The sequence below is a fragment of the Gavia stellata genome, chromosome Z, assembly GCF_030936135.1.
Source record: "Gavia stellata isolate bGavSte3 chromosome Z, bGavSte3.hap2, whole genome shotgun sequence".
In the NCBI taxonomy this organism is placed as follows: Eukaryota; Metazoa; Chordata; class Aves; order Gaviiformes; family Gaviidae; genus Gavia; species Gavia stellata.
The window spans coordinates 25,052,099-25,078,175 of NC_082637.1; the positions used below are offsets into that span (position 1 = coordinate 25,052,099).

Consider the following 26,077-nt stretch of genomic DNA (forward strand, 5'->3'; position numbering starts at 1 on the left):
ATTGCAGTAACATTTCTTAATAATGTCTACAATATGTCGAAAGCTGACTGACTGTTTGGTATTAGGTTTGGAAGGCAAAGCATAAACTTAATATTCCTTCATGTAAAATCCTTCAGTGAACTCAGTGGTAGAATCTGTAATGATTTGAACTGAGCTTGGTGGTTTTCTTTATGACTCTTAGAACACAAGCTTTGGAGTCTTCTGTGCACTCATTGGCTCCTGTTTCTGAGTCATTTGGCTTAGCCCCAAAATCTGTTTGTGGGCTGTTGTGTTTTTTTTTGTTTTTTCCTATATGTTTGTTTGGTTTTCTGCCTGCTTAGGAATAGTATCTGCATGAAGGATAGTAACTTCTGACTGAAACAGGTGTTTCGGTTTTTTTCTTTTTAATTTCGTGGGTGGTTCTTGGTTTGACAAATGATTTTGTTAGCATTGGTTTTTACTCTCTTTGTCACAATTAATGTAGCTATTAGTTTTCCATGTTTTCTTCCTGAAGTTTTTTGTAAGATGCTTCATTTGAATTTGATTCAGTTTTGTCTGTGATGCCGCTTCATGTGTCATGTTTAACACAACAGTTTGAGATTTGTTTTCACCTACTGATACACTACGTTTGCTTTAAAAGTCCTAAGTTTTCCATTTCTTAAGCTAGGGGTTATATCAAAATTGTCCACAGGCTTTGAGATGCTATTAAATCCTCTTCCTATTGGATTGAAGCAATAAACTTTTTTTGCTTACAGCAGTGCCAGTTATCCACTGAACATATATAAAAATCCATAAATGATTGTTACGATCACAAAGCAAAACACTCAAAACTGCAATTTCATAATTTGTTTTAATTTTGTTTTCTTGGTTTTACTTTTTCTCCTTTACATATAGCAATAACTTCTTCCGCAACCCTAACTCGATTCTCTATATGATCTTTGCTTCATCTGATGTAAACCAGAACAACATTTTCTCCTGTCAACAAGTCATGTCCTTTTTAATCTTATTCAATTTCTTGGTCTCAGCTTCTACTCTTGTGTTCCTCTTGGATTTCCCCGCCTCTTCATTCAAGTCCCCCTTGATTTTAGTTCTCACATATAGCACTTCATGGTGGCATGCAGCAACTGGGATTAGTGATAGAAGGGATAATTGCAGTCAGTGTCTGGGCCCTTGAGAAGAAGCAGACTCTTCAGAGACTTTAGGTGCTGAACTCTGAGTTTCTACAGAGCATATTATGTTTGGAGTACTTTGCCCTTTTGAAATTCCTTAGTTTTTTATGTATAGCTGGCTTAGTTTCATAGGGTTATTAAATAACACTTCTCTGACACATGTGTATCCTCCCCAACCAAGACACTGTGTAAAGGTAAGGGAACAATTGCATTGCAAAGTATTAAGAGATAGGGTTTTTTAAGCTTTACTGTCAGAAATAAGATATCTAGTTCAGGAGCACTATACCAAAAATGTCATCCTTATGTAGTTGCTGTAAAAGAAAAAATTTCTAGTGATCAAATTTCAAGAAAATATGTAAGTAATTAAAACCCACAATCTTAAAGAAACTAATAGGCAGCCTTTAGTTAAAAGATGGGTCTTTCGACATTATTGGTAACAAGTAGTTCCTGTTACCAAGCAATTTGTTTTCCTGCAGTTCATCTTCAGCTATCTGAAACCTGGTAGTTTTTTAGAATACCTGGCTTGTACAGTGTATTAATGTGTGTATGTTGTGTGGAGATAAGTGTCATGTTACAATTCTTCCGATAGTATTTTAGCCCTAGAAAGCTAGAACTTCAAGCATGCATATGTTTTTGCATGTTTTGTGTATTTGAATGTTCTTGGTGTTTTATGCAGGTAAATGATGCTATATCAAATACAGAAATATATCTGAAGATGCTTTTCAACTAATGCAGATTCCTCTCCTGACCCACAATGTAACTTTCTTTTCGTATGTGAAAAGCAAGGGAGCTGTTGTAAAAAGTGTATAAAGTGTGTGCTTGCATTAACTTCTGAATTCTTTTGATGTGAAAAGTTTTTTAATGTATTTTATCTCTTTGCTTTAAATTATGCCACAAGACGGATAGCATTTCAGTTGCTCTAAAAAAGCCTAGTTGTACACAAGTTCTGCAGGTACATTAGGGAATTTAGCACTCAGAATTTGTGTGCAGAAGAATCCGAAAATAATCCCTATCCTCTTACGTTTTCTGAATACAGCACTCACAGGCACAGATGGAAAATACAGGTTATGAGTGGAAAATTGATTTTAGAACTCCAGTGCCCCTTGCGAACAGTTTTAAATTAGTTCCAATTTTTCAAGATTTTAGTAAATGTAAAGAAATGCAAGAAAGGAAGGAGTAATATAAATGAAAAATTAAGAAGAGCAAATGTTTATGACCAGGGTAAAAGCTGTATTTTATGGTACTCTGATTCTTCATTAGTTCATGTGCTGTTTCCTTTTTTGGTTCTTCAGGATACGGTAGTGTGTGTTTAAACGTAAAAGATTATCGCAGTTTATTTGGTGTAAGCCAAGTAGTGATCAAGTGTGTTGTATTATTAGACTGTGTCTATGACTGTTTGAAATCGGAATTAGCGGATTTTAACATTCAAGCATAAAGCTGAATAGCATTTTCTTATTTTGTCACTTTTGCCCTGAATATTTGCTCTTGTCTGTAAGCTACAGTTCAAAAATTGTTCTTAGGATAAGGTGGCCAAAATCTACAATTTTCTTGGATTGGTTGGCAACAGAGGAGACGATCTAATGTAAAGGTAAAGTATGTCATGTTTATCACTGGGTAGGGGATGTTACTGCATTTGCATGCTTTGCTTCACAGTAGTGATAAGAGATTGAACTCTAATAAAGCTATTTGTATGAGATGGCTGCAAAGACCTCATTGTGTTTCTCCCTGATCCTCTGAAGATAGCAGTTTCTACCTTAGTTTGAGAATATGCCTGCTAAACTGGTGTAACATCTTGATTGACAGTTAACTTTGTTCAGTGTCCTTTCTCAAATAGCACTTGGCTGACTTTCTTGTCTATGCTGTTAGGACCCTGCATAGATCTTCATCTTTCAGCATAGATTTCTTTCACGAGCCTTTGGGTTCTGGTTTCAGTTGCTTGCTATTTGCTCTGCCAGTAATGCCAGCTTTGTTGCTCTGCTGTTTGTCTTTTGTCCTCTTACATTCTGTAAGCTCACAGCAAAACGCTATTCTTACTGAGATTGCAACTGAGGACTTGCTTTTTGAGGTTTTAAAACAGAATTATGACAAAACAACCACGTGTTTCGCGAGTGCATTTTATTTTCTCCCCTTCAGTTCCCGTGTGTTTGTGTGTGTTTAGGACTGATGTCTTTTTAATGGTTTCTGTAGCACCTTATGCTCCTTGCTTTGTTTTAACAGTAAGAATGGAACATTCTAGTTAGTTCTTCAGCACTGCTGCAAAACATCATAGTGTATGCTTTTTGATTGTCTGTTTCCCCCTCAAGACACCTTCAATTATTTCAATATAATTTCTTTGATGTGGAGTCCATCTGACAAATCAATACTAAGCTTTTCGAATGCCGAACCCAGTAAAGCTGGTTAGGCTTATAGGTAGGTGAAGTGTGTGTTCCTGTCTTCAGGCTCTAAGGAGATGCAGGAAGAAGATTCAGGCACTTTTACATTGATGCGTTTCCACAAAGGAGCTATTTTAGAAAAAAGATTGTATTTAAAGCACCTATTTTTCATGTATATTCTTTCTAGCATCACTGAGGAGATGCAGTAATCAATGAGAATCCTGTCAGATATCAATTCTTGCCTCTTTCTACTTCAAAATGCCCCAATGTTCTTTGTTCAAGTACTGTAATGATTACCTGTGTTCAACAGGATGCAGTCAGGGAGAAGAGGGCAGTGCCATAACTAGCAGTGCGAATGGGACCATGTCTGGCACACTAATGTGTTATGCTGCCAAGCAATTTGAGCAAAACTGTTACTTACACATTTTTGTATGGGCAAAAAAAAGTTTTGTAGTGCAAAATTTAACATCTATGGCTGTGCTGCAAGAATGGGGCACAGAAAGTTACCTAAGATGAATTTTTCCTTTGCCAGTAGTTTCTGTTGCTGGAAAGATTAATTGGTGCAAAATTACAGTCCTGGCCTTTGATTTCTGTTCTCTTTGGGACATAGCTTTCAAGGGTTTGTTTTCTCACTGTTCAGAATTGAAGCTACACATGTGCATTGTTTTTTATTGACTTGATTTCTGGCCTTGGCTATAAGGATTGGCAGATGTATCATAACACAATATTCTTTGTCAAATAACTGATAACACATTACTTTTTTTTCTTTTTTAAAAATTCTATAAATGGATAGAAATCTTTCTTACTTATTATGCTTTGGGTGTGCTGTGAGATGGCTCTCTAACAGAAGGCGCTTTCCTGGTCAGCCTGTAGAGCTTGGCACAGAGCCTAGCTAAATATTACATTGAAGATCTAAATTTAAGGCAATGGAGATCAGCAAGAAATTAACATCTTACTAGTTAAAAAAATCCAATCAACCCCTCCTAGTAAACCCCAAAACATTTTACACTTGCTTGAATCTAAAGCTGAGAAGGGAGAACTGTGTGTTAGAATTTGTAACTTGGTTCTGCCTCCACACTTGGCATACTGAATTGCCTACTGTCTGAAGATCTTGCTCTCTTTTACAACAATAAGTGATTTGAATTCAGAGTACCAGAGAATCACTAAGGTTGGAAAAGACCTGTAAAATCAAGTCCAACCATCAACCCAACACCACCATGCCCACTAAACCGTGTCCCGCAGTGCCATGTCCACTCGTTCCTTGAACACCTCCAGTGATGGCGACTCCACCAACTCCCTGGGCAGCCTGTTCCAGTGTCTCACCACTCCCTCAGTAAAGAAACTTTTCCTAATATCCAGTCTAAACCTCTCCTGGCGCAACTTGAGGCCATTTCCTCTTGTCCTGTCGCTAGTCACTTGGGAGAAGAGGCCAACACCCACCTCTCTGCAAACCTCCTTTCAGGCCTTCTTGGCCACCTGGGCACGCTGCTGGCTCATATTCAGCCGTCTGTCAATCAACACCCCCAGGTCCTTTTCTGCGGGGCAGCTTTCCAGCCACTCTTCCACCAGCCTGTAGTGTTGCATGGGGTTGTTGTGACCCATGTGCAGGGCCTGGAGCTTCGCCTTGTTGAATCTCATACTTTGAATTCATGGAGGCTACTATGAGAGAACGTACGACATTGTTAACCTCTCACGCCAGTGCAAGGCTTGCATATGTTTTTGTCTTATACTATGTTGTCAGAATGGTAAGTTCCAAGCTTCTGAACCTCTGCTAAAGCTACCCGGTTCTGCCTAAATTAATTCTCTTAGTTTTGTCATCAATCTGTTACATTCTTGCTCGTCACCTTGAGTAATTTGATTTTTCCACACTGTATAATCCTTTAAATGCTGGTGAGTTTTCAGTGCCATTTCATGAAGCAGAGTTTTGCTATCTTTTTGGTTTTTTATTTAAATCAATGCTGTTGTGATGGTTTTCACTCTTCCTTCTAGTCTTGTGAAATTTTTTGGGGAAACAATGCATGCAATCTCCCTCCCTCCCTGCACATCCTAGGTACCCCTTTCTGCCTGTGTAGAACCAAATTGTTTTAATGCCTTAAATTAAGCTTTGTGGGAAAAGGGCTCCCAGTGCCTGTAAAGGCAATACTGCTTTTTCCTTTTTCATAGTAATGAAAAGCTGATTAACCAATCTGCAGCTGTAACACTGAAAACTTGAAAGTAATTTACCTTTTGAGTCTCCTTAGATCTTTCTGTTTTCCTCCTTTCCAGTGTCTTGTTATCACTGAAGCAGGGATGGCATTTTGTTATCTCTTTGGTAAGTTGAGGCACAGAGAAATTTTATTTGTTCAAGACTGCAAGGCTGCTGGTGACCTTGAACTTCCTGGTTGTCTCTCATTAACCATGAACTCATAACCTTAGAACAGGCCATTTTGTTTTGTATCAGCGGTAATGTAATACAGAGATGTCAAAGATTTATCTTCTAATACAGTTCAAGAACTTAGAGTGCTAAGTATGAAATGACTGTAATGTGTGGACAGACCTTATCTAAGCACCAATCATTTTCATAAAATATCTCTCTAGTAGGGGTGGTCTTGGTAGTGTTCAGAGATCTGTTCAACAGGTAGCCGATGCCAGGAAGCTGTGCATATGAAAAAATGTTATTGCTTATGTAGTATGCTGACTTTCTGAATTGTGTCGTATAATTAATAAAATCATAAATGGATAATATGGTGAATTAGTGTTGCAATGATACTACTTAAGTTTTTAGTAATGTGGAATGACTGGGTTCTGTATCCATCCCACAATATTTACTGCTTTCTTTGCTACATCCTAAAACTTTCAAGCTATCAGAAGTTGAATGGTGTCCTTTGATCATGGTGTCTTGGCCAGAGGGAGGCGATAGGGGGAAAAAACAGATCAACCATATCACATTCTAAAACAATATTTTTGTTTCTACATTTCTTACTTACTTTGTCTCTTTGTTGTATTTTCTCCATACTCACAGCTATGTTTATGCAGCTCTCCTAAAAAGATGAATGATGAGAGAGTGGAAATTTAATTTTGTGATGGACTTTGTCTTTTGACTTTTTATTACATTAGAATAAAAGAAAAATGTTTATGAATCTTTGGAGCATTTTAAACTTATGCAGTGTTGTGGTTTGATTTTTTTTTTCTTCCTTTTTTTATATTTTGTCTCACCAGAGCTTTGTCTTTTTAAATATTGTGTATTACTGTTGTGGTTTAGTCCCAGCTGGCAACTAAGCACCACACAGCTGCTTGCTCACTCCCCCCAGGTGAGATGGGGAACAACCATGTTCTCTACCTGAGCAGCAATATCTTGCCATAGTTCAGCAGCCCAGATGGGCTTACCTCTGCGCGGCCAGTTGCTCTGCTTCCATTGCTGTAGCCACCCCCACAGAGCATTTGCCACCATCCATGAGTCAGTATAGAGATAAAGTACTGGCCATTTTCCTCGTTCAACAATATCTAAAGCCAGCTGAATGGCTTTCACTTCTGCAAACTGACTCGATTCACCTTGTCCTTCAGCAGTTTCTGCAACTTGTCGTGTAGGACTCCACACAGCAGCTTTCCACCTTCCATGTTTTCCCACAGTACGACAGGATCCATCTGTAAACAGGACATATTGCTTCTCAGTCTCTGATAATTCATTATACAGAGGGGCCTCTTCAGCACAAGTCACCTCCTCTGGCGACACTCGGAAGTTTCGGCCCTCCGGCCAGTCCATGATCACTTCCAGGATTCCCGGGTGGTCGGGGTTTCCCATGCGAGCCCGTTGCGTTATCAGTGCGACCCACTTACTCCATGTAGCATCAGCTGCGTGATGCATAGAGGGGATCTTCCCTTTGAACATCCAGCCCAGCACAGGCAACGGAGGGGCCAAAAGGAGCTGTGCTTCAGTGCCACCAGTTGGTGCCTCAGTGTCTGTCCAGCTCATTATCGCCAGGGTGTGGGTGTAAGATGCTGCATTTCGTACAAACTTTCACCACACAGATCGTGTGCACCGGATTTCATCCGGGTTTTTGCATGCCTGGTCATTATAGATCACCTCCAACACGGCTAATTTCCTCAGATACTGGATGTCCCCCTCAATGTTGGTTCACTTCCTTAGAGAATTTGCAAGTTCTTCCTTGAATGGATACCTGTCCTTCACACTTGACAGGAGTTGCTGCCAAAGGCTGAGGACTCCTGCCTTTTTTCCAATCCCTTTGTGAATGGCCTTATCCTTAGCAAGGGATCCCAGCTGCCGGGCTTCCTTACCCTCTAATTCCTGCCTGCTGGCCCCAGTATCCCAGCATCGAATCAACCAGCTGAGAATTAGCTCACCTGGTTGATGGCTAAAATCTTTTCACATATCTTGTTGCTCACTTAGGGATAGGGAGTGGGTGGTTTCTGTCTCATTGATTATCTCAGTCTCTTCCTCCTCCTGTTCTTGGGGCTGCTCTGCTGCAGAACAGGCTGCCTCTTCTGATTCTTTCTCCTGCTCTCTCTTAGGAGAAGCTTCGTCATCCCTTACTAGATGAGCTGACTTCCGCTTCCACTGTTTCTTTTTAGTTATAGGGACGACCGATAACAGTGCCTGGTTTAGCCACAGTGTCTGTTGGTTTATTTCTCCTCTCTTCTTCCTGGGGGTGCTGCATAATATCGAGCGGTGTTTGGTAGATACTGGCTGGGGCCCAGCAAAGCGCAGTAAGTTATGCCTCTTTGGAGCAGACATGGCCTTTTTTTTTTTTTTTCAAACATTCTACCACTTTATCAGGATCCTGTAGTTGTTCAGGAGTGAAGTTCCACACCATTGGAGGGGAGAAGTCCTCTAGATACCTGCCCATATTCTCCCACATGCCGTGCCACCCATGACCATACTCTCACGGACCCTGCGTCATATGCCTAAATTGCTTGTTAACTTTAGGCAAAACTGAAACAATATGTCTAAGAAATACCAACAGGAGTATTTTAACTACCCAAGGATGTTCAAGGTACTGAGAAGTCATTATCATGAGGGAGACAACATCACAGAAGAAGGTAGCAAGGGTGCCGTTCTGTGTTTCCTCCACAAAAAAACTCTCAGAGAAAGCAGTATAATTGTTAAACATCTCCATGAGATGGTACCCAAAGTACAGTAAAGGCTTCAGTGCAGAGACCGAACACCAGATTACCCAGCTCAAGGTCAGTGTTTTAAAAACCAATCTCCCAGGCAAAACATCACTAATCACCACAGAGCACAGCAAACTGAAAAAGCCAACACCCATCCTTAACAGGTACAGCAAAAGAAAGAGCATGGTGCAGATCAAATAAACTAATGTTGACCTGTAACTTTTAACAGATAGAAGTTCTGTTGAATCTGTTATTATCTCAAACCCTTTGAGCCCCACGTTGGGCGCCAAAAAGGACTGTCGTGGTTTAGTCCTAGCCGGCAACTAAGCACCGCACAGCCGCTCGCTCGCTCCCCCTCACGTGGGATGGGGGAGAGAATCGGAAGAGTGGAAGTGAGGAAACTCATGGGTTGAGATAAAGATAGTTTAATAGGTAGAGCAAAAGCTGTGCAAAGAAGCAAAGCAAAACAGGGAATTCATTCACCACTTTCCGTCGGCAGGCAGGTGTTCAGCCATCTCCAGGAAAGCAGGGCTCCATCACGCGTAACGGTTGCTTGGGAAGACAAGCGCCATTACTCTGAATGTTTCCCCCTTTCCTTCTTCCTCCCCCAGCTTTATATGCTGAGCATGACGTCAAATGGTATGGAATATCCCTTTGGTGAGTTGGGGTCAGCTGTCCCGGCTGTGTCCCCTCCCAAAATCCCGTGTACCCCCAGCCCACTCACCGGTGGGGTGGTGTGAGGAGCAGAAGAGGCCTTAACTATGTGCAAGCCCTGCTGAGCAGTAACTGAAACATCCCTGTGTATCAACACTGTTTCCAGCACAAATCCAAAATGCAGCCTCATACTAGCTGCTATGAACAAAGCTAACTTTATCCCTGCCAAAACCAGCACAATTACACAGTCCTATGTTTCACTTAAAATGTTGAATGGCATTCTTAATGATTTTTTTTGGAACTGTTCCAAGATAAAATTCTCGTAAAATTGACTAATTTCACAATCCATTTTTATTTTGAATGAGTGACATATTCTATCAGCAAGCTATTTCAAAATATTTCTGACTAGTTATTTTTAGCATGAATAAAGAAGAACAACACATCTTTCATCAGAGAGGGAAAAGGGGGAAAGGTTTTATATTCACTAATTATCTTGGAAAAATAAGACCTATGCTGTCATACAATATCAAAGGGAAAGGCTTTCCCTCAAACTTGAGTATTTTTTTTTAAGGAAAATTTGGGCAATTCTCTGTCACTGCAGAGTGCTAAGCTCAACTGTCTTTGTGAAACGCTGTTATGATTCCATGTCTGTCTTTGATTTCTTCATAAAGTGTGTTCTCTTTATAGGAGCACTTTAGCTACCTGGAGTATCAGTGTAGGTAATGACTTCCCTGGGCAGCCTCTTCCAACGCTTGACAACCCTTGCGGTGAAGAAATTTTTCCTAATAGCCAATCTAAACCTCTCCTGATGCAACTTGTGACCATTCCCTCTTGTCCTATCACTTGTCATTTGGGAGAATAGACCAGCACTCGCCTCTGTACCAGCCTCCTTTCAGGTAATTGTGGAGAGCGATAAGGTCGCCCCTGAGCCTTCTCTTCTCCAGACTGAACAACCCCAGTTCCCTCAGCTGCTCCTCATAAGACTTGTGCTCCAGACCCCTCACCAGCTTCGTCGCCCTTCTCTGGACACGCTCCAGCACCTCGATGTCCCTTCTTGTAGTGAGGGGCCCCAAGACTGAACACAGTATTCGAGATGCGGCCTCACCAGTGCCAAGTACAGGGGCACGATCACTTCCCTACTCCTGCTGGCCACACTATTTCTGATACAGGCCAGGATGCCGTTGGCCTTCTTGGCCACCTGGGCACACTGCTGGCTCATATTCAGATGGCTGTTGACTGATACTCCCAGTTCCTTTTCTGCTGGGCAGCTTTCCAGTGACTCTTCCCCAAGCCTGCAGTGTTGCATGGGGTTGTTGTGACCTAAATGCAGGACCCGGCGCTTGGCCTTCTTGAACCTCATCCAATTGGCCTGGGCCCATTGATCCAGCCTGTCCAGATCCCTCTGCAGAGCCTTCCGACCCTCAAGCAGATCAACACTCCCTCCCAACTTGGTGTCATCTGCAAACTTGCTTAGGGTGCACTCGATCCCCTCATCCAGATCACTGATAAAGGTATTAAACAAAACTGGCCCCAAAACTGAGCCCTGGGGGACTCCGCGTGTGACCGGTCGCCAACTGGATTTCACTCCATTCACCACAACTCTTTGGGCCCAGCCATCCAGCCAGCTTTTTACCCAGCAAAGTATATGTCCGTCCAAGTCATGAGCAGTCAGTTTCTCCAGGAGAATGTTGTGGGAAACTGTGTCAAAGGCTTTACTAAAGTCTACCTAGACAACATCGACAGTCTTTTCCTCATCCACTAAGTGGGTCTTCTTGTCATAGAAGGATATCAGGTTAGTCAGGCAGGACCTGCCTTTCCTAAACCCATGCTGACTGGGCCTGATCACCTGGTTGTCCTGTACGTGCCACATGATGGCACTCAAGGTGATCTGCTCCATAACCTTCTCCGGCTTCGACCTCAGGCTGACAGGCCTACAGTTCCTGGATCCTCCTTCTGGCCCTTTTTGTAGACATCATGACTGCTACTAGGGAGTAGTTAAATATATTGATCAAGAGCTCTGTTTCCACTCTGAAGGGTATGTGTGTGGTGTGGTTTTTTTCAAAACTATGGGTTATGGAGAGGGACAGTGAAAGGACTGAGGCTCAAACATCCAGAATAGAATACTTTTTTCACATTTCTTTGCTTTACTGTCCAATTCAGTAGGATTATAAAGAGTTTTAGGTTTTTATATATTTATTTATTTTGTGCATATATATAAAATGAAAAATGCTAAGTTATCTTCATCTGTTCTGGTCATTAGCATAAACAGAGCCAGCAGTTCTACTTTGGAATTGGGAATAAAAAGGATGAAATAGTTTAGCTCATGTTTCCTAATCTCCTTTTATCTGTTTATCAGATGTGCCTCTAACACACTTAGGTGACAGAGAGAATGGACTTAATTCTTGACCTGTGCTTTGAAATTAAGGCTTCAGGTGCAGGTGTACAGCACTTTCTTATGCTATCTTATGCTGCATGCAGCATAGCACTGTGGCCTCTCACTGAGTCTGTGACATTGCACTTCGAGCACAGTTGGTTAGGTAATTGAGTGCAACAGCTGTGTCAAGTATGAGACACTGCCGAGCAGAAGGTAGATTGCAGTGTGGAAAAAAAAAAAATGTTCAAGATGTGGTCTTAACGCTGACTAGCAGGCCTCAGCCACGAGCTTTGCTGCAGCTTTTGCTAAATGCAAATGTTGAGGTGGTCAGGCTGGAGTTTAGGGCACTGAAGGCTGTGTCAGGGACTTCAATCTTGGGTGCAGATGTATCTTGAGATAGCACAGGGCTAGGTACTTGGAGGAGGAAGATGCTTAAAGATCATGATTTGGGGATGTGTGAGGAGGTTTTCTTCAGTGTGACAATTCATAATGTAAAAACATTGAGATAGATCTGCTGGCATTAGGATTTGTCCAGTCTGATGTGGATGGAGTTGTTGCTGTGAATTTTTTTCTTCAGTGCTAAACACTTGCAAAGCTGTCAGGGTCCAGCTGTGGTGTTTGTTGGTGAATTCATCTCCTCTGTATGGAATTACTGCCACTGTTGCTTCTGATCTTGGTCTGGCAGCTAATGAAAACAGAGAAGAAAAGAGAGGACAGTGGCCACTTAAATCTCAAAGTAGAAATCCCTTCAGATCAGAGTGCATGTTTGTGTCACTTGACTTTCTCACTTGCTTTTCTCTTGATACTGCTGCTTTCATAAGAATCACTATGCTTTTAATGGTAACTGCTCTTACGTGGAAACTGCTTGTGGTATCAAGCCTGTACCTTGTTGAATTAGCTACCAGCTCATGCGGCTAAAAACATTTTTTCTCCTCACAACTGCTTTCAGGGTTCTGTGCCTTCAGAAATAAACTAGGTAACATGTTACATGCCTGATGCCCCTTATGTCTGTGTTTTGTTGGGTTTTGGTTTGGTTTTGGTTTGGTTTTTTTTTTCTTTAGAGATGTCTCTTTCCCACAAGGTTGTTTCTTGGACTACTCACCTGGGAAATGAAATGTCTGTGATTCTTTCTGCTTCCTGATCAGTTTTCTGCATGTCATCTACCTAAAATACCTTGCCATAGATGCAAATTATTTAGGATCCTTCTGTTTTTCCTTCAGCTGTCCTTGTTGACGTGAATCATGTTGGCCTTTGCAAGGAGCTAGTTTTCTTACTGTTGCTTTATTACGTGAAGTGATAATTGCAACTGACCTGTTCCTCTGGAAAGGACATTCACCCTGCAAGGGTATCATGGATCCACCGCATGTGCTTTGCTGGTAATAACTGCAGTTTCTCTGAATGCATAGCCTTTTCAGTGTTTAGATTTTTTTTTTCCTTTTATTTTCTTTTCTTTTTTGTCCTTAAATGAAAGATACTACTGCCTCTGAGACACTGACCCTGATCGTAGCCTTTTCTTTTCTGTGGTTTGTCTGCCCTTATTAGACAGTCCTGTCTGGAGGAGTACATACAGCTGATATGTGCAGAAGGTTTTTTTTATCAGCTGGAATGTAATACTAAAGGGCATAAGGTTGTGATGTAATGAAAGACCTGTATGCATACAATCTAATGTCTCTTCAGACTTCAAATGCTCTATATTGAATTATTCTGTAGTGAAAGAACGGGCTTCTCTTTATTCTCATCTGTATTCTTATCTCTAATTCCAGTTACTTTTTTTGCATGCACTGTCCCAGCAGCTTTGGCTAATCTCTTGCTGATCTCAGTTGCACCTTCAGGGTAGCTCTCTTCATATGTTAACATGTCCCAGTGATAAACTTACATCCCTACTTCGATTTGCCTACTAGGCTTTGCTGGCAGTTCCATCATAAAGAGCCTTAGTAGCAGAGTAGCATATGGAGTTTCCAGTCCAGCTGTTCTCTTCGGTGATCCATTTAAAAGCAGCCCAGCTCCGAGTTGATCAGAAAGGCTGACACTAGACTGGCTGTGACCCTTCTGCTCCCACAGGAGCTATGTTTAACCTGGATAGTTTCAGTGTTGGGGTTTACAGAATAGAACCATACACAATTGTCCAGGTATGGTAGAGGGAGTAGTGAACTCCAGCTTCAGGGCAGGAATGAACTGGTGGGAGAGCTAGGGAGAGGAGCTCCTGAATTTGCTTACTGCTGAAGTCTTCATGGTGGGAAGCCATGGCATGACTCACATCCAGGCTTGTTCCTTGTCCAAGCAAGAAGGTGAAGCCTATGGTACTAAGTGACTAGCAGCACAAAAGTGAGTGGAATGTATTTCTGATTAAAAATAGAGCTGAAATATAATTTGTTGTTCACACAGGAGATAATGAATGTGGTAGCTATCTTGACTTTTACTACCTGTTAGTATCAAAACTACGTGTTCTCTGCAATCTGGCAGTGTATCATGTATCTGCTGATGTTAACCCTGACAAAATACACTATTGCATCAAGTCTACCCCTCTGATTATTTTGTGCTAATAACATGAACTACTAATATATTCTGATTCAGTTCAGAATGTTGTACTGGTGTACTGTCATGGTTTAAGCCCAGCTGGCAACTAAGCACCACACAGCTGCTTGCTCACTCCCCTCCTGCCCTGGTGGGATGGGGGTGAGAATAGGAAAAGTAAAAGTGAGAAAGCTTGTGGGCTGAGGTAAGAACAGTTTAATAAGTGAAATGAAATAAAATAATAATAATAAAAATTGTAATGAAAAGGTAAATAAGAACAACAAACAAGAAAGGCAAGTGATGCAAATGAAAACAATTGCTCACCACCCTCCAACCGATGCCCAGCCCAAGCAGTGGTCCCCCGGCCAGCTTTCCCCTTAGTTTATATGCTGAGCATGATGTCACATGGTATGGAATATCCCTTTGGTCAGTTGGGGTCAGCTGTCCCGGCTGTGTCCCCTCCCAACTTCTTGTGCACCCCCAGCCTACTCGCTGGTGGGGCGGCATGAGAAGCAGAAAAGGCCTTGACTCTGTGTGAGCCCTGCTCAGCAGTACCTAAAACATCCCTGTATATCAACACTGTTTTCAGCACAAATCCAAAACACAGCCCCATACTAGCTCCTATGAAGAAAATTAACTGTATTCCAGCCAAAACCAGCACATGTACCAACATGGCTGGTGTCATTGGAGACACAGTCCACAAGCATTTTAATAGCCTGAAGACTCTTTCCTTTGTCATAGGAATAATCACATCAATTTAGGTATACTTCTATGCTTCTGAAATGGTATCTGTGCTGTATTGGGATTTTTCCAGGTGTAAACTATGTCTGTCACAGCTCTTAACTGCTCCTGAAATGCATTCTGAAGGTGAGACAGGAAGGGAGAAAAAGATTGCCAATAACAGAGAAGAATTCCCAGCTTCTCATATTGGTACAGGATCTCATGTTACATGGGTTAATAACGTTAATAAGTGAGAACGTAGGGCCTCTGAAGATCAGCACTCTTGTTAGCTAATGTCAAGGTTAAGTTGACCCTACCATGGTTCTAAGCTGTGATAGAAAGGAACCCTTTTTCAAGCATCCATTTTTTAACTATATTAATGTTTATGTTAAATGATAATGGGGAGAGCACTGAGAAATTTAGAAAGAAATTATTAAAGGTTTTAAGAATATCTCCCAAAAGGAGAAGTGATAAGGTCAGCTAGCCCTAGTACTTACTGCTAATTTTAGTCAGTTACACCACTAATTTAATGGAGCGTTTTCAAAAGACGTTGCCATCATCAGAAAAGCCTTCTGCAATTGTAGCCAAATGTTCATGCAAGTGTTAGATAATTACTTTTTCTGTAATGCTGATTAGGGTTAGTTTGCACTACTCCTACTATCTTTATTTTATTTGGTAAATATGATGTAGTCTTCCCAAGGTGGCTATAATCTTTGATTGTTTCCTCCAGATCTTTTTGAGTTACAGAGCTGGCTTTGCATGGTGTCTTGCTGAGTGGAAGCCTTTTTGTTAAGGAGGGGTAAAAACTACTTTTTGAAAAGCGGAGTCTTCAGATCTTGAGAAATATTTGCCAAGTTGAGTAGAATTGTATTTTTGGTTAAAATATCCCTGTGGATATCTTTTTAGAAGTATGAGCAAGTCTGTCTTGCATTTGTAAAATATTCTGATTTTTTTGAGAGAAGACTCCTAGAAGGAACTGTGTACTGGTTCTGAAAGTGAGAAAGAAAGGGAAGCAGTCTCATGAGTTTTCATGCTCTGCCTTATGTGATACGGAGCAGGCTCTTGACCCATATCTTCTCTCCATCAGATGCATACCTTAAGTAGCAGATTGTAGAGTTCATACTCGCTGTACAAATTGGAATGTTTGTGGGGAGATTGAGACAGAATGTTGAACATATCTTGGGGAGGAAACTAAATGTAGGCTTTTTGTCTCCTTGGATGTTCAGCAGGTAGAGGATTTGAACCAGTATCTCTCATATCCTGAAAAATCTTTAACTGTTGTGCTGTGCGGGATACAGACAGCATTGGGTAAATAATTTTTGACATCTTTTCTTCCTGATTTCAGTAACGGTGCTCATATTCCATATTAATTAAAACTTTGCTTTCCTTTGCACATACAAAGGAAGTGGTGAAGAGAGCACAAAGCCAAAAAAGAAACTCTTCAGGTTAATTCAAATGCTTTAACCAGAAACAGCACTGTATTTTAAAACTAGCTTAAAAAAATGCAGTTACAGGCAAACCCAAGATTTACTCCAGTTTTGGCTGGTTGGGACAATTATTCAGACAACTCAGTTTTTTTGAAACTTCTTCCTGCACTACTTTGGGGTTTTTGTGTGTATATGTGAGTAGAAGATGCTCTCATGGAATTCTAGCAGAAGCACTGCTGTGTAGAAGTGTTCCTGTTTATCTGGTTATCACCTGTTAAAGTATAAGTAGTTCTTAAGATTTTATGGCACTGATGGAAGAATTGGAGGGCTTTTTCCTGGTGTGTTTTGTTCTTTGTTCTGACATATTTTAGTATTAGTTATTATGAGTGTTCTCCCTTCCTCCCAAGACTTTTAGTGATCTGCTTTAACTATCCTTGTTTTCTGTCTTAAGAGTACTTCTGTACTACTGTCCAAAAGTAACACTGGCAAAAATACCACATCTAAATGATCAGTTCTGTGATTTCATAGTCTTTTGTTATCTGAGAAATAGACAATATGTTCAAGCTGTCTGTTATTCCACATTCTATGCAAATAAACATGCATATTTGGTCACAGGCCAATTTAATTTTTATTCAAGATGTATCATTACATTTAGTAGAGTGAGTATGTTGGAAGAAGTGATCAAGTAGTTCAGTAGTGGAATATTTGACTTACGGTACTGACCATAATTTTTATACATCTATGTAAATTAGTGTAATTTCTTTTAAAAAATATTTCTACAAAAGTGGTTAATGAAGAATTTAAATGCTAAAGACACCATATTTCAATCTGTGCATCTGAAGTTAGCTTTTAAAAATGGGCTCTTGAGTTGAAGAAAAGAAAGTGTTTACTGTTCAAGGCTTTTCACAGGCAATGAAAAGCCTGAGTTGGGAAGTACTTGGCTATGTATGTTGAAGTCAGCAGAGCTGTGTGCATTGTTTTGCATGTGCTTAATTGGCTTGCTTGACTGTGGCTGTTCTGTATGACTTCTTCTGGATGTATTTATTCTCCAGAAGAGGTAACAAATAATTTTTTGACATGGTTCTTTCTCCAGGGCCTGCCCCAGGGCATTCTACAGGTTGAGTACAGTTCTGTAAAGTTAATTTCAGAAAGCCATTTAAGTGTCAGTAAGCAGGCTAAGATGAGGCATTCGCATGATTAATTCCCACAGGTCTGTTCCTGTAAGACAGCCTCATGAGGTAAAGTTAATTGCAGCAAGCATGACGGAGGAGCACTTTATGGTTATTGCTAAAGACACCATAATAGTTTTTGGTTGGACACTGAGTGTATGATTCAGTCAAACCTAGATAATGTGCTGTCAGCATCTGTCTTAGCCCTGTCTTTTGTTTCCTTACTGTTGCTCAGCAAAACCAGTAATGCTGTCATATCCACCTGCACTTCTATTAGTACATTGATAAGAACTGTGCTTAGTGGTTTATTGAGTGTATAGGAATGAGTTTGTAGAAACTGATGACAGAAAAAGCAAAGCATTTCTTGACTGGCAGTCCTAGCAGGCATTCTGACTGATTCACTGCTCGGTTCTTGCTGCTTCTTTGCTTAGTGGCTTGCAATGTTCTTGCTCCTTTTTTTTCTGCTAGATACAGCTGTTTATTCACATGGAAAAAGGTATCTCCTGGAGGTAGTCTTCTATTCGTAGTTCATTGTGTCCTATAGATTTTTCGAGCAACCTGCCTCTCTTTACAAAGCCTCTAAGTGGTGGTGATGGGCCTTTTTCCTGTTGTCAGAAAGAAATGATACCACCAGTCAAATTCCAGCAACGCTGCTGATCATAAAGAAGTAGATTATTGAAGTTGCTAGGCATTTTGTTACTGTTTTTTGCATATTAAGATATTAATGTTTTATAATGCCAAAAGTTTGGTAAGGTCAGATAATGATTTGTGTTCAGGCTGAATTTTGAAACATAGTGGAGGGTTCATTGTAAGGAGTGTTTATTTTTGATAAAAGTAATGTTTGTGAAGTTAATGAGCATGTTAATTCTTGTGGTTGCCCCAGAGTTTCTGGAAATGATGGAGTAGATGCTTAATCTTCGGTCCTGTTTGTGACAAATTATCTCCTGAAAAATCAGATGCAGTGTTTTGTAGAATTCATACAGAAAATTAACTTAGAAGTTTTCTTAATTTTGAAAGCAAACAGAGCAAGGCCTATTGTTTCAGGTGGTTAAAACATTGCAAGGCTGTTTAATTGAAAGTATGTATTTAGGCTGTCAAGAAGTAGGGAAAAAATTGAATCAGTTCCAGAAAACCTGTTCACCCTAATACCTTAACTCAGTATATTTCTTAGATGTGTTAGAGTAGCACCTCTTCACTATGGCTTCATGATGTCTGAAAAGTATCAGGTAATTTCAGTAAAGGGGAAAGTGTGAATATGAAAGAGAAACAAAACTTGTACAATGATCTGATCTGCTGAAAGCCTGAGGGGCAGGAAGACCAGCAAAAGAAATAGAAATCTATAATATTTTTTCTTTTCATTGTAGGAGAAGGAGATAGAAATACTAAGTTTTTCCTTTGTAAAATTTCAGATTATACAGTATAGTTATTCAAAATACATGTTTTTGTTCAAACTTTGTTTCTAGTTTCAATTTTTTTTTGTACTTAAGCAGTTTGAATATGGGGATGTAACTATTTTTTTTTCTTGAAAGGCGAGCAGCTCCATCCATGTAGGAAAAGTTTAGGTACAGATTGGTCCCTGTTCTATAGGTTATTTGGTACCAATTTTAATCAGTTAGAGGGAACCGCAAGAAATAGCAAGAACAGACAACCAAATGGTGTGCTGTTCAAAGCCTAGGAGGCAGTCCTCCTTTCCAGCTCCAGCAAATCCAGGTAGTTTTAAGACTAGGGTGAGGTATTATCCTAAATAATTTTGCACATGTGATGAAAGGTGTTGTGCTCCTATTTTTTCAGTCAAATGCTCTTTCAAATTTCTCTTTCTAAGAGAAAATGCTTATCCTTCACATATGTGAGCCTGCTATTTCTCTAGTTTTCTCAGGAAAAGGTATTAATCTCTGCTAGGTAAAAAATCTCTAAAACATAAAGTGGTTGATAGTCTGTTGAAACTGAATGGAGAATGTGAATCTATAAAGTCCTATTTTATTAGAGGAGATGCTGGTCTTTGGGTCAGAGTGTGAATCCACACAGCTGGGTGGGACGGCTAGTGGGTTGGGTTCTTTCATGTGTAACTTCTTAAATTGATACAGAAAATGTAAGATAATGTATATACTTGTGAAGAGTGAAATTAATGTGCTTTCAACTTTGTGTATCTAGAAATGAAGTAGGCATGTGTACGTGTTTATATGTGTGTAATAAAAGCCTCATGAGGCTGCTTCTAGCAAAAGCTTCATTTTCTTTCTGATATTTGTATGGTGGTATCATTGAAATTGATTTAATAAAGCTTTTACAAAGTTAGTGAAAATACAGTTCAGTTAAATACTGTCCCTCTCCCTTCTCCAACATCCTCCATTCCATCCCTTCCACGATCCATTTCCCCCCTTTTCTCTGTTCTTCTTCCTCCCCTTTTTCCATTCACTGTCAGGAAGGGGCGCCTCAGAAGAGTCATTTCAGCTCAGCACGCCACCGTCAGAGACTAGTGGAACCAGCAGCTACAAAAGTGAGTGCCTTTATTGAAGGACCATTTTTAAAATGGAATGTCATGTCAGCAGAATATTTGTTATTAAAGAGAAGTTCTTCTCTGTGCTTGGTGGGCGATTTAATTACTGTTACTTGTCTGTGAGTGAGATAATGACTCTTTAAAGGTGAACTTCAGCACTGGAGAGATTCATATTCAAGTGCAGGTGTTGTACTTTCTTGAAAAAGTTGGGGTGAGATTTTTTTTTTGTATCTGCAAAGTGAAATAGAAACTATATGGAGAGTGCTGCTTTGGTTTTATTACTTTGCATGATATCTGGTTTCTTGAAGACGTGTAATTCGTTTGCCTCATTCTTAAGCAAAAGGCTTTCACTGAATTAAAAAAAATGGCAAGGATATAGAAAATACTCAAATAGTCTATTATCAAGCTGTAATATGAAGTTTCAGACTAAAAAAAAAAAAGACTGTGGCATCAAAAGATGATATTAGCAGGTATAATAGCAGTACCAGTTAGTTTGTAAGATTGTTCCACCTTTTTAGAGACATGCTTTTTGTTAACAGTATACGAAATGGAGATATTCAGTAAGCATGATGTTATTATGGAGCTTTTATTCTCTAGCTAATAAAATGTACTATAATGCATATTTTAGAGCATCAGTAACTGTTCAGCTGTGTCAATTTTTTGCTACTTCTTGTGAGAGTCCAGCAAAAATGAAACTGTATTCATTACTACCACCTCCCAGAAGTTCTATTCTCCGCTTCCCTTTAGATTTAGATTACTTGCAGAATTGATTGCAATATTTACGTACAACCTCTGATACAGGTTGAAGTAGATCAGTGATAGTAGTCCTGGTCTTGAAGGAAAAGCCCTGGTTTTAAGAAAGAAAAAAGTGGACACACGTCTTGTCTTGCATTTTAAATTACGATTCTAATCACTGTTGTCAGACCAATTCTTTCTGTTGCTAAATGTGTTGACTCATTAAGTATTAGCTGTGTTGACTTTTACTCTTGCCAGCTTGTATTATTTAATACTTTTGGCCTGTAACAACACTGTCAGTATTAAGCTATCATTTTGAGGGACTGGGGAAGGGCATTTTGGGAGTTACAGGTGAAAAAATGAGTGCAGTATATTGTTTGGGTTTTTTTAAAAGGTTTCGTTAAGTAAGAGCAGAAATGAATTTTGAGTGAGTCTGTACTGTCTCTTCAGGAGCCCATTCTCTTGACAAGCCACTTCATGTATTAATGTGCACTAAAATCATTCCAGGTAATTCACAGAATCACAAAGGTTGGAAAAGACCTGTAAGATCATCAAGTCCAACCATCAACCAACAAACACCACCATGCCCACTAAACCATGTCCCACAATGCCTTGTCCACACGTTCCTTGAACACCTCCGGGGGTGGTGACTCCACCACTTCCCTGGGCAGCTTATTCCAGCATGGCAGGCTGTTCCAGTGTCTCACCACTCTCTCAGTAAAGAAATTTTTCCTAATATCGAGTCTAAACCTCCCCTGGTGCAACTTGAGGCCATTTCCTCTTGTCTTGTCACTCGTCACTTGGGAGAAGAGACCAACACCCACCTCTCTGCAACCCCCTTTCAGGTAATTGTAGAGAGCTATGAGGTCTCCCCTCAGCCTCCTCTCCTCCAGACTAAACAACCCCAGCTCTCTCAGCCGCTCCTCGTAAGACTTGTGCTCCAGACCCCTCACCAGCTTCGTCGCCCTTCTCTGGACACGCTCCAGCACCTCAATGTCCTTCTTGTAGTGAGGGGCCCAAAACTGAACACAGTATTGGAGGAGCGGCCTCACCAGTGCCAATTCTCTCAATGTGGAAAGCCAAAGGAAAAATGTATACCGCAGTGCAGTTCCATGGACGTAAGCTGTGCTAGCTTTTGTTCTGTGCTGGTTTTGGCTGGGATAGAGTTAACCTTCTTCATAGCAGCTAGTATGGGGCTGCGTTTTGGATTTGTGCTGGAAACTGTTGACACACAGGGATGTTTCAGTTACTGCTGAGCAGTGCAAGCCCTCTTCTGCTCCTCACACCACCCCACCGGTGAGTGGGCTGGGGGTACACGGGATTTTGGGAGGGGACACAGCCGGGACAGCTGACCCCAACTGACCAAAGGGATATTCCATACCATTTGACGTCATGCTCAGCATATAAAGCTGGGGGAGGAAGAAGGAAAGGGGGAACATTCAGAGTAATGGCGCTTGTCTTCCCAAGCAACCGTTACGCGTGATGGAGCCCTGCTTTCCTGGAGATGGCTGAACACCTGCTTGCCCACGGGAAGTGGTGAATAAATTCCCTGTTTTGCTTTGCTTCTTTGCACAGCTTTTGCTCTACCTATTAAACTGTCTTTATCTCAACCCATGAGTTTCCTCACTTCCACTCTTCCGATTCTCTCCCCCGTCCCACGTGAGGGGGAGCGAGCGAGCGGCTGTGCGGTGCTTAGTTGCCGGCTAGGACTAAACCACGACAGTCCTTTTTGGCGCCCAACGTGGGGCTCAAAGGGTTTGAGATAATAACAGATTCAACAGAACTTCTATCTGTTAAAAGTTACAGGTCAACATTAGTTTATTTGATCTGCACCATGCTCTTTTTTTTGCTGTACCTGTTAAGGATGGGTGTTGGCTTTTTCAGTTTGCTGTGCTCTGTGGTGATTAGTGATGTTTTGCCTGGGAGATTGGTTTTTAAAACACTGACCTTGAGCTGGGTAATCTGGTGTTCGGTCTCTGCACTGAAGCCTTTACTGTACTTTGGGTGCCATCTCATGGAGATGTTTAACAATTATACTGCTTTCTCTGAGAGTTTTTTTGTGGAGGAAACACAGAACGGCACCCTTGCTCCCTTGCTACCTTCTTCTGTGATGTTGTCTCCCTCGTGATAATGACTTCTCAGTACCTTGAACATCCTTGGGTAGTTAAAATACTCCTGTTGGTATTTCTTAGACATATTGTTTCAGTTTTGCCTAAAGTTAACAAGCAATTTAGGCATATGACGCAGGGTCCATGAGAGTATGGTCATGGGTGGCACGGCATGTGGGAGAATATGGGCAGGTATCTAGAGGACTTCTCCCCTCCAATGGTGTGGAACTGCAAGAGAAAACAACAGCCAAAAAGCATCCATCCAGGAGAATTACTGCTCCAGTGTCTGATGGGCAGAGTAGAATGGCTGACTGTACTTTTGATCCTGATGAAGGGACTTCTGTTTTGCACTTACAAAAAAGAAGTAATGAAGACTCAGACCAGCAGTAGAGCGGCCCTGCCTTCGGTCAGGTGGAGGAAAGGGACAATCGGGTTTACTGTGTGGATTCGACGGCCTGGCACATCAGCCCCACAGGAGTATAAAGCTCTAGTGGACACAAGTGCACAGTGTACTCTAATTCCATCAGATTACAAGGGGGCAGAATCCATCTGTATTTCTGGAGTGACGGGGGGATCCCAAGAACTGTCTGTGTTGGAGGCTGAAGTAAGCCTAACTGGGAATGAGTGGCAAAAGCACCCTATTGTGACTGGTCCAGAGGCTCCATGCATCCTTGGCATAGACTGCCTCAGGAGAGGGTACTTCAAAGACCCAAAAGGGTACCAGTGGGCTTTTGGTATAGCTGCTTTGAGTACAGAGGAGATTAAACAGCTGTCTAGCTTGCCTGCTCTCTCAGCAGATCCTTCTGTGGTGGGGTTGCTGCAAGTTAAAGAACAGCAGGTGCCAGTTGCTACCGTGACAGTGCACTGGTGACAATATCGCACCAATCAAGACTCCCTGGTTCCCATCCATAAGTTGATCCGTCAACTGGAAAGTCAAGGAGTGATCAGTAAGACTCATTCACCCTTTAACAGTCCCCTATGACCCGTGCAAAAATCTAATGGAGAGTGGCGGTTAACAGTGGACTATCGAGGCCTAAACAAAGTCACACCGCCGCTGAGCGCTGCCGTACCAGACATGCTAGAACTTCAGTATGAACTGGAGTCAAAGGCTGCTAAATGGTATGCAACAATAGGTATCGCCAACACATTTTTTTCGATCCCTCTGGCAGCAGAGTGCAGGCCACAGTTTGCTTTCGCATGGAGGGGTATCCAGTACACCTGGAATCGACTGCCCCAGGGATGGAAACATAGTCCTACCATTTGTCATGGGTTGATACAGAGTGCGCTGGAACAAGGTGAAGCTCCTGAACACCTGCAATATACTGATGACATCATTGTGTGGGGCAACACAGCGGAGGTAGTGTTTGAGAAGGGGAGAAGAATAATCCAGATTCTCCTGAAAGCTGGTTTTGCTATAAAACAAAGTAAGGTCAAAGGGTCTGCACAGGAAATGCAGTTTTTAGGAATAAAACAGCAAGATGGGCGTCGTCATATCCCAGTGGATGGGATCAATAAAATAACAGCCATGTCTCCACCTACTAATAAAAAGGAAACACAAGCTGTCTTAGGTGTTGTGGGTTTTTGGAGAATGCATATTCCAGGTTATAGTCTGATCGTAAGCCCTCTCTATCGAGTGACCCGGAAGGAGAACGACTTTGAATGGGGCCCTGAACAGCAGCAAGCCTTTGAACAAATTGAACGGGAGATAGTTCGTGCAGTAGCGCTTGGGCCAGTCCAGACAGGACAAGATGTGAAAAATGTGCTTTACACCTCAGCCAGGGATAACGGGCCCACCTGGAGCCTCTGGCAGAAAGCACTGGGAGAGACTCGAGGTCAACCTCTAGGGTTTTGGAGCCGGGGATATAGGGGATCTGAAGTCTGTTACACTCCAACTGAAAAAGAAATATTAGCAGCACATGAAGGAATTCGAGCTGCTTCGGAAGTAGTTGGCACTGAAGCACAGCTCCTTTTGGCCCCTCCGTTGCCTGTGCTGGGCTGGATGTTCAAAGGGAAGATCCCCTCTATGCATCACGCAGCCGATGCTACATGGAGTAAGTGGGTCGCACTGATAACGCAACAGGCTCGCATGGGAAACCCCGACCACCCGGGAATCCTGGAAGTGATCATGGACTGGCCGGAGGGCCGAAACTTCCGAGTGTCGCCAGAGGAGGTGACTTGTGCTGAAGAGGCCCCTCTGTATAATGAATTATCAGAGACTGAGAAGCAATATGTCCTGTTTACAGATGGATCCTGTCGTACTGTGGGAAAATATGGAAGGTGGAAAGCTGCTGTGTGGAGTCCTACACGACAAGTTGCAGAAACTGCTGAAGGACAAGGTGAATCGAGTCAGTTTGCAGAGGTGAAAGCCATTCAGCTGGCTTTAGATATTGTTGAACGAGGAAAATGGCCAGTACTTTATCTCTATACTGACTCATGGATGGTGGCAAATGCTCTGTGGGGGTGGCTACAGCAATGGAAGCAGAGCAACTGGCAGCGCAGAGGTAAGCCCATCTGGGCTGCTGAACTATGGCAAGATATTGCTGCTCGGGTAGAGAACCTGGCTGTAAAAGCACGTCATGTAGATGCTCCCATACCCAAGAGTCGTGCCACTGAAGAACATCGAAACCATGGGCGGGTGGACCAGGCTGCTAGAATTGAAGTGGCTCAGGTGGATCTGGATTGGGAACATAAGAGTGAGCTATTTATAACTCGATGGCCCCATGACACATCAGGACATTTGGGAAGGGATGCAACACAGAAATGGGCTCGTGATCGAGGGGTGGACTTGACCATTGATGCCATTGCACAGGTTATCCAGGAAAGTCAAACACATGCCATAATCAAACAAGCTAAGCGGCTAGAGCCGTTTTGGTATGGAGGACGATGGCTGAAATACCAATACGGGGAAGCCTGGCAGGTTGATTATATCACACTACCATGAACCCGCCATGGGAAGCAGCATGTGCTTACAATGGTGGAAGGAACTACTGGATGGTTGGAAACATACCCCGTGACCCATGCCACTGCCCGGAACACTATCTTGGGCCTTGAAAAGCAAGTTTTATGGCAACACGGCACCCCTGAAAGAATTGAATCCAACAACGGGACTCATTTGAGTCAGAATGTGTTGGATGTGTGAGAGCTGAGCATGATGTAAATGGTATGGAATAAGGGGTGGAGAATATGCTGGTTTTGGCTGGGATAGTGTTAATTTTTATTCATAGGAGCTAGTATGGGGCTGTGTTTTGGATTT

At 41.7% G+C, this 26,077-nt stretch overlaps 1 protein-coding gene across 1 annotated transcript in view; it reads left to right on the forward strand.

Moving 5' to 3' along the window:
- The window catches only part of MAST4 (microtubule associated serine/threonine kinase family member 4), a 304,832-nt gene that overhangs the window by 106,075 nt on the left and 172,680 nt on the right, over positions 1-26,077 (forward strand). The window contains exon 4 of the mRNA XM_059833920.1: positions 19,907-19,981. Within this exon, the coding sequence (XP_059689903.1) occupies positions 19,907-19,981 (75 nt within the window). The remainder of the gene's footprint in view (positions 1-19,906; positions 19,982-26,077) is intronic.